Below are 14,942 nucleotides of genomic sequence, written 5' to 3' on the forward strand. Positions count from 1 at the left end.
CATTCTCAATAGCCTGTTATCTTCCTGAGGGCAAGAACCATGACTTACCCAGCCCTGGGCTCCACTGACTCTTACAGACCCGAGGATGGACCCCTCTGCTTGCCACATCCTGGCCACTGCCCAGCCTTTCTGCCCAGAGCTTCCTTTTCTAACAGTCTGCAGGAGACTCAAGGACCAGGGCACTGCTTTCTGGAATCTCTCCCAGTCTCCCTCCGCTAAGCCAGCACACAGCTCCTTTGCTGGTCTCCTGAGTCTGCGCTCCTGGTGAAGGAATAAAAAGATGCTCCTTTGGGTCCTTCCCTTTTAATTTAAGACTCTGCCAGGGAAGGCTGAGTCATCCAGCTTTAGGATTGAAGAGAAAAAATGAAGGTCTTTGCAACATGAAAGACCGAGGTAAAGTCAAGTGCATTTCTCTGGCGCACTTCAGGGGCCTGGATGAGAATGGGGCCAAGAATAATGGCTTCCATTTTATCGAGAATTTTGTAACTGAGCCTGAGAGGTTAAGTGATTTACTCAAGTCCTTCAGCTGGTATGAGGCAGAACTGTCATTAGAATTTACAGGATGGCTTGGCTCCAGAAGCCTGTATTTTTGGCTCCTGCCTCCTCAGTGAAACCACTTCTCCCCTTCCACGGTCTCGTAACCAACCTATACTTAGCACGGAGCTCACGGCCGACACCCAGGCCATGGTAGATGCCCGAGGAGGGCAGACACCTCTGTAGCAGGAAGTGGGATCACGATTGAGCTCCATGCTACCAGGAGGGAGCTGTGTTTGTTACCAGATGGGTTTTTATGCCACCTGTCCTTCAAACATAATCAGACATGTAATGAAATAGTCTTTGAATTAGGTGAGAATTGCTATTTCCATGAAAGGCAAGCTAAATGTTCTGGAACAACTCGATAAAAAGAAGTTCCTAAAAAAAAAACTGGCTATCGGATTGGGCATGGGTGAGAGGACTATGAAAGGGGAAATGCAGGGCTGTCCTTCAGTTGCTTTGTGAGAGCCCTTAAATTCTTGTTCGGCTGGAAAGGGCCCTGAGAACCACAGAGGAGGCGTGAGGAGAGAGAGCCGTAAGTGTTCATACGGTACAATCCGCAGACAAAAAGACCTGGCTCTGGATTTGCCCCCAAAGACAGGCCAATCAAGCTTAACATATTTTTAGGATTCTTGCTTACGCTGACATCTTCCATCAGCTGACCCAGCGCAGGTCCCTCTGGGTCCCACAGGAGGGTTTCTCAGGTTGGCTACCCTTTGGAGCAACAGAGCATGAGCTGATGGAGAGCAGAGTTCAGGCACCTCTGGATGCTCCCCAGGGAGGAACACAATCCGCCAGCAAAGAGGAGGCTCCTCATAGATGCTGAGCACCAGGAATGAAATAAGATAAAGGATGGGAGGAAGAAGAGAAGGCAGACAGTAAGAAGAAAAAAACAAAGATACACCTTGACCTGGAATCTGAAGACCAGGTTGCCCTGGAGGGACTGACAGACATGCTGTGTTCTTGGAACAGCCCTTCAGGCTCCTTGTCAATGTCCAGACCCTGACAGGACCCAGAGGGTGGGGCTCAGGCCTGCTAACCTCCCTGCCTTGTCCCTTAATCCTCGCCCCACCTCCAGGGCAGCTCCCCTTTTATACAGTGCCTATATTTTAGGGTTCTGTGTCAGATTTTGTTAGATAAGATTTTAGTGGGTAAAATGATCTCTGGATTCTTTTTTAGGTTTATCTACAAAGATACAGATCAAACTTGGCTTAACTCTTAACTTCATGGTTTTGCCATTTGATGGAAATTCCTCTACTTACACAGAGAACAGGCTGCCAAAGAGAGTCCACTGATTATTTTGTTGGATGGGTTCAAAGTGACATTAATTAAGCAACCCTTAAGCGATGCCAAAGAGGTACAGCCATCTGCTACACCAACACGTAAGCTCTATGGGACCGATAGCTTTGTCTGTTCAGCCTCCTGTGGCATCACCGGGGCCCGTAACGGTGCCTGGCATATAGTAACCACTCAGTAAATTCGGGGGCATGAACACTTCGGTGTGCATGCGGTGGGCGATGTGACACACACTTGGAGACCAAGTTCTGTTGGCATCTACAAAAGCTGGAAGTTGGAAGTTCACAAATGAGGAGTCTCCTCTCATTTATGATGCTTTTTCTTTTCCTTTTTGTAGCTGCCAATTTAGAGGCTCTCAGATATCACGCCAAATCTCCTGGCTTATGACTGGGTTCTTTAATGGAACGCACACTAATTCTCCTAAGAACAATCAATTTCACAAGACACTTGCCAAGGTCCCTCCACCACCACTCCCAGGTTTTTTTTTTATTGCAATAAAATATACATATTGTATACCATTTTAAAGTGTATAGTTCAGTGCCCTTAAGTACATTCACCCTGTTATGCAACCATCACCACGAGGCATCTCCGGGACTTTTTCACCATCCCAGACTGAAACTCCTCACCCGAGTAACCTTTATTCTACTTTCTCTGTCCATGAACTTGACTATTCTAGGTATCTCATATAAGTGGAATCATATAATATTTGTCCCTTTGTGTTTGGAGTATCTCGCTGAGCACGTCTTCAAAGGTCATCCCTGGTGTAGCGTATATCGGAATTTCCTCCCTTCATAAGAACCTGCCGAGGTTTTTAGTTGCACTGATTATTGTGGCAATTTTTCGTTTCTATTTCTGATATGGAAATGAGACTAGAAAGTTTAAAAGCGTTCTGTGCCCCTGCCTAGTCAAACAATGTCATTTATTATGAGGACACAGGGCCTGGCTTCAATCTGTCGCCATTTGCCCCCAGAAAGGCATCCGCCTCTCAATTTTTGACCGATTACATCCAAGCCCCAGACTGTAAAACAGGTGCTCCTTCAATTTTATAACACGGTGCGCCAAAGTGTTTTTCCAATTTGCTTGTTTCCGCTTCACACGCCTATCCATAGTATAGGAGAGTTCCTACTGATAAGTGAGACTTGATGGTGCCACCCTTCCAATTTTGTGGATGCGAAATTATCTGTGGTCTTAATTTTCACTTCCCTGATTAACAAAGAGGTTGCACATCTTTTCAAGTGTTTATTGGTCATTTTCTCTGTAATTCTGTGGAACGACTTTTTGTCTTTTACACATTTTTCTTAATAATAATAAAGAATTTTTCTATACTTTGTTTACTAGTCCTTCGTTAGTTGTTTGTTGAAACTTTTCTCTTTTTGATGCCACTTTGATGGAGTTATTAATTTCACTGTGGTTTAACTTACTGACCTTTCGCTTACAACATATGCTTTGGGTGTCTAAGTTGAATAAATTCTTCCCTATCCTGAGGTCATAGGCTACTTTCCTAATTTTTAAAAAATGTTTAATTTGGCCTTTCACTTTTAAGTCTCTTATCGATCAGGGTAAGTTTTGTGCATGTGTGAGACAGGGACCCATTTTCATTTTTTCAACATAGATAATCAGATGTTTCCATACCATTTAGGGAAAATTGTACCCTCTCTCCAGTGGCCAGCAATGCCACCTCTGCATACTGCAAATTTCCATAAATGTGTGGGCGCCCTTGGGCTCTCCACTCTTTTCTTTTAATTATTTAGCACAACCCTAAGCAAACGCTCAGCCAAAGTTTGCTGTAGGTTTTCAGAAGATACTCTTTATAAGAGTTTTTGTCACAGATGAATATCCAATTTTGTCAAATAATTTTCCTGCGTCTATTTAGATAATTATATGGTATTTCTCCTTTAAACCCTTAACATGCCAAATGACACTTGTGGATTTTTCAATGTTAGATCACTCTTTGTCTTTCCTGCAATAAACCCAACTTGGCCATGATGTATTATCTATTTCATACATGGCTGGATTCGGTCTGCTCATACTTTGCTTAAGATTTCTGCATCACTATTTATGCGTGAGACAGGCCTGCAATTTTCCTTTCTTGTAATCTTGTCTGGTTTTGGTATCAAGGATATCCTGGCCTCACTGAAGTAGTTAAAAAGGTTCTTTTCCTATTCTTTGGAAAAGCTGACTTAAAATTGGAAATATCTTTTGATTAAAAGAAACTGGTAGAATGTCTCTCTTCTCACTATCTAGAGCTTCTGTCTTCTTTGGAAGAAGGTTTAATGACTAGAAAATAATCCAGACCTTGTATTTTTTTTTTCCTGAAGTCAGTTTTGGTAAATTACACATTTCTAGGAATATGTTCCTTTCACCGTTTTCAAACATACTGATATAATTTTGTTCACAGTATTCTCTTATTCTCTCCTATAATTCTGCTTTCTCTCTTCGATTGAAAGTTCCACAAGTGAGAGACATGTGTTTGCTTTAATCTTTGCTGTATTCCTAGAACTCAGAAGAATCCCTGGCTCAAAAACATTTAGACAATGAATAATGTATGTCTCCTGATTGATTTATTGGTGAGTTCGCTTGCTTTTTCTCAATGAGTCCCGCTGCAGCTTTGTCTGTTTCATGGTCCCTTTGGAATTTGTTGAAGAATTTGTTGATCAGTTTCTGTTCCTGTCTTATGTTTTGCCTCTTACTTTCTTTGAATTTATTCTAATGTTCTTCATATATCATCTTACGTTATAAACTTGGCTTCTTAACTTGCAGGCTTCCTTTTAATATAAGCATTTAAGGCTGTCAGTTTCCCTGTATGTTCCTTTCATTCTACTAATTTTGACATGTACTGTTTTTATTTTCATTCAGCTCTAAGTACTTTTTGGCTTCAATTATGATTTCTGTTTAGAACCATGAGCCACTTAGTATAATTCTTTGAAATGTACTGAGATTTGTTTGACGGTCTAGCATGTGGTTTTCAATAAACATCCTGTGAGAGCTTAAGAAGGCCATATATCTCTGTCAGGCACAAAGTTCTTTATTTGTCCAATAAATCAGAATTTTTAACTATGTACTTCAAATCTTCCGTATTTTTAAAATCTTTTTTTTTTCATGTTTGATCTTCCAATATTTGAAAAGAATATGTTAAAATATTCTACTAGGATAGTAGAACTGTCAGTCTCTCTCTGGAGTTGTGTTCAGCTCTGCCTATATATACACGACAGCGGGACATGCACACAAGTTTATAACTCTTATATCTTCTTGGTGAACTTTTTGTTTTTAAGATGTGACCATCTTTATACCTATCAATGCTTCATCTGTATCGAGATAAGTTACCCAGTTCTCTTTTGGATGATAACTGCCTGATATTCTTTTCCCACAATTTTACCGTCAACCTTTCTAGGTTGTTTTGTATCAGGCATGTCTCTTGCAGACAGCGTAGTTGGATACCATTTCCTATCCAATCTGACAACTTATCTTCTCACAGGCAAAATCAGATTATTTGGTTATTGATATATTTGGACTTAATTTTATCATTTTCATTTCCTGTTTTCTATTTCCCCCTACTTTTCCTATACGTTTATTTGTTTGTTTGTTTTTTCTTTTCTTCTATTATAGTTTTTCTTTTAAATGATTGAGGTATTTTGGTTGGTTGTTTTGGTTTTTCTTATTCCATTCCACCCCATCCTTTTTTCCAATTCTTTTAGATCTTAACCTTGAAATGTTAGCATGCATACCTAGCTTAGCAGCTGATATCTTATCCCCTTTTTCAACAGAACAATGATTTCAAGAATACTTTAATTTCCATCACTTCCCTCCTGACTTACATGATGTCACTGTCTGACATTTTAGGTACAACCTTTTTAAACCCCAAAATTGTAGTATTACTATTATTACTACTATTGCTACATTTAGAAACTGTTCAGAGTTCCAACATATTTCTAATTTGTTTGTTAGACATTCCTTCTTGAAACAAGAATCATTTCCCAAAGGATTCCAAAGTACATCGTTTGGAAGCTTCTTTGCATACGTTGGTGGTGAATTTTCTTTGTTTCTGCTCATCTAGGTCCTCTTCTCTCATGCTTGAAAGACTGTTAGTTTAGGTATAAAACTTGTTGTTATTGTCTCTGAGCATATTAAAGATGTTTTTCTACTCTTTTCTGGCTTCCACTGCTGCTGCTAAGAACTCTCATGATGCACACGGAATTTTTTTTTTCTTTTTTTTTTTTTTGTAGGTAATCTATCTTCTCTCTCTGGCTATTTTAAAAATAACTTTTCTTTAAGGTGCTGTAATTTCACTACTATGGGTCTAAAAATGGCTTTCTCTTTATTGAAACTGATTAGGAAACACAATTCTTGTATCTATGAATATCTTCAACAGTTCTGAAAAATTTCCATTCACTATCCCATCCAGTGATGACTTGCTTCCAATTTTCTCTATTATCTCCTTCTGATAATCTAACTAGACATATCCCAATATCTTAACCTCTCCCTAGTCTTCCATCTCTCTCTTTTTTTTTTCTGTGTGCTGTGTTTTGGGGAATTTCTTCAGCTCTCTCTTCTCATTTACTAAATCTCTCTTCAGCTGGGTCTAATCTACTGCTTAACACAGTCATTTAATTTGTAAATTCAATAATTATATTCTTCACATCTAAAAGTCCTAGTTGATCTAAACAGGCCTATTCACCTTGGCAGATCTCTTGTTCCTCCACTCTACTTTCAATATTCTCTTTTTATTTCTCATGCAATACAAATGCTTCTATTATGTTCTATGCCCGATGAGTCTAATACTTGCAGCCTTTGAGATTTAATTCTCTAGCCTGCAGTTTCTGCCCTCTCCCATGGTAGCTTATTTCCTTGTGTGTACAGTGACTACTGAGGACTCGTTTTTCTAGAAACTCTCCCTAAAGAATTCTGAAGTCTTGTTTTTGAAAGTATTCTTCCAGATCAGATTTCTGTTTGTTTCTTCCAAGGGCCTGGAAATTTTTCATTTTTCTTCCTTTGTATTTCTGCCCCACACATATAATTTTAGCCCCCCATCCCCTGCAAATAATATGAGCACAGGCTTGAGATTAGAAACTCTCAGGGGAAACATTTCTCCTTTGTTCCCCTAAAAGCAAAGAATGGAATAGGCAACAATCTCTCTCGTCTTCTACACCATGGGGGTTTAAACTGTTTATCCACTGAATATATCACTTTTCATGGATCCTGACTTTATGCTAAGGTCTTCTGATTGTCTTTTTTCCTGTTGGGGCCCAAGTTCCCACACATAGCATTTCAATAGAATGGGTATACATACTGTTTGCCCGATTTTGATTGAGGCCTGTTATCCCAGTGGAACTCATGGCAGCACTCCCTTGTTTGAACAGTAATTATACAGTTACCTTCTGTTAAACCAGGCTTCCAGCCACAAGGATCTGCAAATACCCGGAAAATCTCAGATGCACCTGCTTTTTGCTCATCCTTCTGTAGTTACTTTATCACTGTTTTCTGGCCTCTGCTGACTTCATGTACTTTATTGGACTGATCAACTATGTTTTCAAAACATTAACAAAATTTTTGTATGCAGCATTTTTAGGTGTTCCTTATCGAGTTGGTTTTATGTTCCTCCCCTCTGAACTTCTAACTCATGATATTGTTGGGAAGAGTCCCATGTATTTCATCTATTTTCCTGATGTTTAACAAGTACATGACATATTAAAGGAACTGCATAAATGCTAATCGAAAGAATAAATGATGTAAGCACTTTCTTTTTAAGTATTTTCTAATATTTTGTAATGAACTTCAAGTACATTAAAAAAAAAGTTCTTTCTTTTTGACTCTGTGATTTCACTCCTGAGAAGGTGTGAACTTTGAGCTGTTTGTTACAACACCATTTATATTTGTGAAAGTCTGAAAACAACTAAGGTAACAAGAATGACTAAGCAGTGGAAAAATACAAAATACCATGTGTATTGTGACAATAAATGAGACACAATACACACACAATGTGGAAATGGACCAGAAACCAACTAGAAAAGACTGATTGATTAGAAAAGGAAGGTTTGGGGTCCATTTTCCTTTTTAAAACTTGCAATTATTGTTACCATGTGGTCTCCTGGGCAATGGACATAAATTTTAAGTGAAATAAACTCTCTATGGATACATACATCTACTTCCGCTCTGTTACAGCCAGAGGGCAAATACACTTGGCATCAGACAGGCCTGGGTTCAAATCTTTGATCTGTCACTTAATTAGATGAGGTCAGTTCCTCACTCCTTCTCTACCATGGGGAGGGAATTCTGATACAGCCCTTAACTCTGGGCTCAGCCATACAGTTACTTTGGCCAATCGGGTATCAGCGAAAAGGCCTCAGGTTTCCTTGTGTGCCTTATGGCTTCCTCTCCTGCCTCTGCCTCACCATGAGAACAAGCCAGACTGGCCTGCTGATGGGACACGGGAGACACTGGAGGAGAACCAAGCTGCCCCAGCCACCAGCCAATCCATCTGGTTAAGGCAGAAACTATTAGACACCATTCAGCCAACCTGCAGACTCATCACGGTTGTTGATTTAAGCCCCGATTAGAACAGTTTGTTACACAGCATTATCTATGGCAGTAGATAACTGATACACTCCACCGCCTTCATCTATCTACTGCCAGGCCCTACCACTATGTTTGGTACCTAGAGACCAAGGATGAAGGCTTTTCTGTCCCTGTCCCTTCTCCTTGAGGTAGAATGAGACATTTATACGTCTCACTTCATCCACAACCATCAGAGCAACTGCCATTTTTCTTTTTTTATACATTTATTTCCTTACGTGTTTCTCTGCTCTTCTATATCAAGAATGATTTGAAAGTAGAAAACAAGTGATTCATATCTGTTTCTACGGCACCTGGCACAGAGAAGGCCCTCAGTAAATGTTTTTGTTTGAATTAAATGACTGGATTTGGGGAGCTGACATGATCCAGAACAGCCAGCAGCAGGTGGCGGAAAGAATGACCACACATGCTGGCTCTTATGCTGGGAAGCCTTATCCCTTCCAGAAAGCCCAAACAAGACAGAGAGCCAAAAAAATACAAAGAAGAAAAGCACATTCTTTCTGCTCTTCTGCACCTTTCTCTCTCCCCAAGATGCACACAGCACTCCAAGCCACTCATCCCCCTCGAAGGGTGCTGCCCCATCCCTCTGCCACCACTGGTCCTCACTCTAATTGGGGGATGAGCGGGTGCCCACCAGGGCCTTCCTTACTCTACCTTTAGATCAGACACGTCTCTGTAGCACTGCTCGGAGCGGGTGTGGTCTGACAGCTGCACGTTCCAGAAGCAGGGGAGCTGATACACAAGGAAGGGGTTTTGTTTGATGACGGCGTTGAAAATATCCTGGAGGATAAAAGCCAGAGACACAGTCAAAACAGTCAGATGGGTTCAGGTTGGCAGGCTGGCTCTCACAGCACCGCATCTACTGCACAATCTCTCTTGAGCCTCCTGCTCTGAACAGTCTGGCTTGTGCTGCAGGGCATTTTCCTTGCCTTTCCCCTCTAGAAACCAAGCAATAATGTTTGGACAGAGATGGGGGAAATGTCCCACGCTGACCTGAAGCTCCTGGGTCCTGCTGGCGTCAGCCAGCATCACGCAGCAAAGGGATGTGGGGGGGTGCAGACAAGGAGCACCTTTTCCACCCAAGCTGGTATGTAATAAATGACGTCACTTCTCTGTCCCTCTTCTCGCTTCACCCAGGAGCCCCTGTCATCCATCCTGAGCCTCCGGGAGAGGAAACTGCGTGATGACAAGTTGCTCTGCTCATTCAGGGGCTGAGACAAACGACGGATCCTACTTCAGCAGCATTTCCTGGGGCTTTGGGTAGACTCGATGATGGATGTGCCTGGGGTCCCTGTGCCAGGGTGCCCGAGTACACACTGCTCCCCATTTCCAAATCCAGCTCTGACTTTTCTAGGGAAGCCTTTCCAGCTCTTCTCCAAGCTCCCGCACGAGGCTGTACTTATTAACCAGCTGCTGACAGGTGGTGCTGGGAGGTGAATTATGGGCCTTAGCGGAAGGAGATGGCTGAATAAACTATCCTCATTGGACATGGACATGCAATTGCTAGCTTTTGGGGACACACTCAAGTCATTGTGCCCTGACTTGAAATATGACAATGGAGGACAATTTTCCCCTCAGGTTTAAAACAGCTACCTGGGTAATTTTTAACTCATTCATTATACCGTATCTCATGTTTGAAAAAGGAAATGAGTTTCTGGCTGCTTGGGAAATACTGAACAGTAACAATGCTAAAGAAAAAAAAAGTGAAGTAGCCCTACAGAGTTTCTTGTTTCCTCTGGATTAGAAAACTTTGCAAGAATTCAATGAATCACACAAGTGAATGACGAACAAAAACACAGAGGGTGAGCTTGCTTTTTGGTTGAACAGAAAAGGATAAAAGGCAGAGAACTCTGAGAAATCTCTGCACGTCAAGATGGTCATTTATACCATGCGAAACTCAAAATCTAAATATGTGACCCTGGTAGGTTCAAGGTCAAAGGCTCAGGCCCCCACATCTCTTAGCAAAAATGAGAAATGGGGTTTTGATGAATTTATGTTCATCGTTTAGCGAAGTTCATGGGCTTTTTCAGATTGCATGGATTAAAAGCTAGTTTCACCAGCCAAGGAGGTTTGTCCCTTCTATTTAAATACATTTCCCTTGAGGATGGAGTCATTGTATAAGATCTAAGCAAAAGGCTCTGCTTTAAAAGTTCGGTTTTATTTGTCAGAAAGCCAAATGAAATCTTGTCTGGGAAATACACCTTGGCATTCAGGAATCTCAGGGGGCAGGCACTGCGCCTTCTACACCGAGATGAAGATGGTGATCTCCTCTTAACACACCAAATTATCATTTACTTATAAGACTGCTTCAATAAACGAGGAGCTCTCTGAGGCCAAGGACTGTGTCCTTCATTTATCTCTGTAATCCTATTTCTGAACACAGTCCCTGGCAGGCACAGTGAGCGGGGAAAGTCTGCTGAACCAACAAATGAATGACCCAGGGGAATGAACTAAGGAGAGTGTGCTGTCGTCACAGGCTGGGAAGTATAAGGCCGATCTATCCACATAAGCAGTCACAAAGCAGCTGGAAAAGCCATGCAGACCCAGCTACTTGCAAGTCTGGGAAACAGCCCCGGGTGCTCAGGAAGAATGGTACCTTCTAACCTGGCCACTCACCTGGTCAGCTAAGGATGTGGAGAGCATGCCCATGAGCTCCCTCTCTGCAGTCAGCCTCCACATCTGCTCCCACTTCATCTTCCGCAGCTTATCCAGAAGCAGCAGGATCACCCCTGGAGGATGGAAGAGAGGGGAAAGTGAGAGAGAGAGAGAGAGAGAGAGATAGAGAGAGCCAGGCATCCCCGTCCACATGTTTGGGAGACGAACACAACTGGGTTCAACCCAGGGCTCTGCCAGTTGCTCAGTATGAGACACTAAACCATCTCTCTGAAACATCCTTATCACAGGGGGGACACAGATAGAGACCTCCAGGGCTTCTGTAAGGACCAAATGAGGTGGGCAAAGGAGCCCTGCACTTGCCGGAGATGGATGGTGCTGATGGCAGCACCTGGTGAAAGTACTGGCTGCCACTGAACTACACACGTCACGATGGTGACAGGTTTATGTTATGCACATTCTACCACCACCACTCCCCCCACCCAAAAACGCCTCGCATTGCACCTGACACGCAGTATGTCCCTGCAAGCACAGACTCTCCCCTGTTTTCCCCAGATACGCAACCATCTACACAGGGCGAGCTGATGGATGGTGTTTGTACATCATAATGCCATTTACCTTTACAGGGAAAGAAAAGCAGATCCTCTCTGACTTTACTCTCAGCAGGTCTTTGCCAATTCGCTTTATACAGACTGACGAGACATAAGAGCTCATTTCAGTGCTCCGGATTTCAATAGCCTTCTTTGGCCCAACACAGTCGACAGAGATGTAAACTATAGTGAAGGCTGTGCTGACGCTGGGTGTTCAAGGTGTGCGCCAAGACCCTCTGGGTTTATAAGAAACTGACAGAGACCGCTTACCCCCTCCTCTCCACCTTTTTTTCCGGGGTTAGTTTTTATGGGGACGGTCTTGGGTGAATGGGGGACTTGGGTAGGAAGGGAAATTACCATTGCATACACTTGCACATTTTTAAAAAAAATGTTAAAACAACCAAATGGATTATTCTAGTGAATATAACCGTAGAAGTCTAAAAAGAAAAAAAAATGTTGGCTTCGTCCAATGGCTTAGGAGCAAATGTCTACCAGCAGCTCGGTGAGCGCAGCCAGCAGAAGCAGAGAGCTGAGAAAGCACACGGACAGATGAGAGGATGTCCCTGCAGGCCACTGCAGTTAATCTGGTGGCTGGCATGGTGGCACCCGTGGGCTCCCACATCAATCCCGCTTAGGAGGCTGAGCTCAGCAGAAGAGTCAGTGGAGAAAACTCCAGGCAGTTGAAAAATGATCTTAGTTGGTACCTGGTACGTACATTTCTAAGACTGTTGGAAAGAAACCGATTCCCCAAATCACACATAAATGTCAACACGGAGACTTTTTTTTAAAACTTATTCCAGTAGCACACACTTGGAGAAAAAGTGTATTCACTATTTAGTGAAAAGTGTTTGGTCAGGTAGAGTTGAAATTAAAAAAAATATATATATGTGGTTATGGGAAAAATGGGATAATATCAGAGATCTGAACTTGTAAGTCAGAAGAGCAAATCACATCTACTGCGTGTCTCCCTTGTGCTTTGTTAGGTCTTCTGCACGTTGATCAGCTAGACAGTGTCATCCTTATTTTGTAGGTGGGGAAACTGAGGAGGGGCTGAGTCAGACACTTAAGCTTTTTCCTTTTCTGACTTTTGGTTTGTAAAAGGAGGAAAATGCTACTTACCCTGCAAACTCAGAAAGCTGCCTCGCCCCCTAGTGGGAGGCTAGTAAATGTTTATCCAGCAGCTCTCCCGGGAGGGGAAAAAAACCAAAACCTGATTTGTAGCGTTTGCCTATTCCTATGGTGCAAATACTCTCACTGTGGCCAATTTCAAGCTACCTATGTGATGTCGTCAAGCAAGCAGTTGGGAAGAAAAGTGCCCAATTGGCCCTCCTGAGCTCGGGGGAGCGAGGTCCAGCACACCACTGAAAGTGTTCCCCAGACGCGGAAGGAATTTTAGAAATAGCGAAATTCACCACAAGGGTGTTATCTGATCGCTTCTTTGGGGGAGAAAGGGAAGGAAAATGTACAAAGTTACAAAAGCTTCCAAAGAATAGATTCCAGTCACCCATGTGAAGGAAAATTTCATTAAATCTTATTGCAGAAACCAATTTTAATTAGATTTAGTGTTAGGGATAGATGCTCCAATATACAGAAACAGTGAGGGGTAGGGGTGGAAGCTCTAAACAATGATGAAAGATATTTATGCATATTTTGAAGCCTCTAGAGGAGCGAGGAGCAGATCTTCCAGTCTCTGGAGATGGAGCTGAGAACTGAGGTTTTAAAATGGTGTTAAGACTTGGCAAGTCCTAAGTGGCAGACATGATTCCACACCGTTTGCCAGGCTCGATGAAAAGAGAGGGGGTGCCCAGAACAGAAGACTGCAGTCAGCAATGTGAGGTCATTCTCTCAGGCACCCAGCTTTCCCCTTGGTGTGATTTTAATGTAATTTTTAAAAAGCATGAACTATTTCAAACCAACAGAAAACTACAGAGACTGACAGGACAAATCCTTACCCCACTGATTCAGTAAGTGCTGATCTATTGTCCTATTTGCTGTTTATAATAAAATGTCCCAAGTAAATGAAAAACTCCTCCATCTCAGTTAAGCCCTCCCTTCCCCAAGGGTAGCCAGCATCCTGGAGAGACTAGGTCTCATTTCTCTGCATGTGTTTTAATTTTTATTCTCTATGTACATAATAATAAACAATATATGGTGTTTTTAGTATGTTTTAAAGTGCACATTTTCTATTCTAACTTACTTTTCACCTGATGTTACGGCTTTAAGATTTAACCGTGTTAAGATTTCAGTATCCAGTTTATTCAGCGTAATCACTTGATTTGCTGCATAACTATACCACAATTTATTTGCGCGTTTCCCCTGCAGAAGGACGTTCTAGCTGTTTCCTGTGTTCCTGCCCTTATAAACAATGCAGCAATAAACATCCTAACGCCAATTCATCGGGCACAGTTCTGAGAGCTTTGCTGGGGTAGAGCCTCCAAAGCTGTGCAAGGATTGCTGGGTTGGTGGTGCTATCTGTCCAGAAACATCTCAGAACTGTTCCGTCTTCCTTCTCTCTTACACCCAGGCCACCACAAAGACCCATGGATTCTATGTTTAAAATGCCTCTCATGTCTCTTCTTTAACTCACTCATTCAACAGTTATTTATCGAGCCCCTATGATGTGCAACCTAACTGAAACTTGCTTTTTAAAAACTGTATTGTGGTAACACTGGCTTATGGCATTATGTAGGTTTCATGTGTGCAGCATTATACAAACATGAAGACACAAAGAACAGAGTAGGGGTTATCAGAGGGGAAGGGGCAGTGAGGAGAGGGTGAAATGGGTAACGGGGGTCAACTTTAGGTGATGGATGGAAGCTAAGCTCTCAGCGGTGAGCACGCTGCAGTATACACAGAAGGGGAAATATAATGTATATACAATTCATTTTAGAGGTGTGTTTTGAGTATCTCCTAGGGTTCTTTTCACTGAGTTAACTGGGGGCTCAGCAGTTTGTTCTTGGGGAGCAAAGCCTAACAGGGAAGGGAGACGGGGAACCAAGAAAATGCAAAACAGCGACAGACGCGAGATGTGGTAAGAACCACGGGAGTCAGGAACAAGGGAATCGACTGCCATCTGGGGGTCAGGAAGCATTAGGGAAAAACTTCCTGAACTAACCGATGCCGAAACTGAAACCTAAAAGATACAGAGGATTACACACCTGAAGGTCAAGCAAGACAGACGTCTCCCTTCAGGGCTGTGAATGTCCATCAGGCAGGAGGCATTTTCTACCACGTTTGAACAGCAGACCTTAAAAGGTAATGATCCATTTCCCTCTCTTCTCCCCAAAAGATGAAAATTAAAGAGGCTGCATAAAGTTGTTTAGCATGGATGAAAACATT

The 14,942-nt window shown here is 42.4% G+C and overlaps 1 protein-coding gene across 1 annotated transcript in view; it reads right to left on the minus strand.

The window, feature by feature from the left end:
• Nucleotides 1-14,942, minus strand: part of LARGE1 (LARGE xylosyl- and glucuronyltransferase 1) — a 488,867-nt gene that overhangs the window by 61,690 nt on the left and 412,235 nt on the right. Inside the window, exons 8-9 of the mRNA XM_072973425.1 lie at nucleotides 11,017-11,129; nucleotides 9,055-9,180 (exon numbers count right to left, since the gene is read on the minus strand). Coding sequence (XP_072829526.1) covers nucleotides 9,055-9,180; nucleotides 11,017-11,129 — 239 coding nt within the window. The remainder of the gene's footprint in view (nucleotides 1-9,054; nucleotides 9,181-11,016; nucleotides 11,130-14,942) is intronic.

The sequence above is a fragment of the Vicugna pacos genome, chromosome 12 (assembly GCF_048564905.1).
Source record: "Vicugna pacos chromosome 12, VicPac4, whole genome shotgun sequence".
Lineage (NCBI taxonomy): Eukaryota > Metazoa > Chordata > Mammalia > Artiodactyla > Camelidae > Vicugna > Vicugna pacos.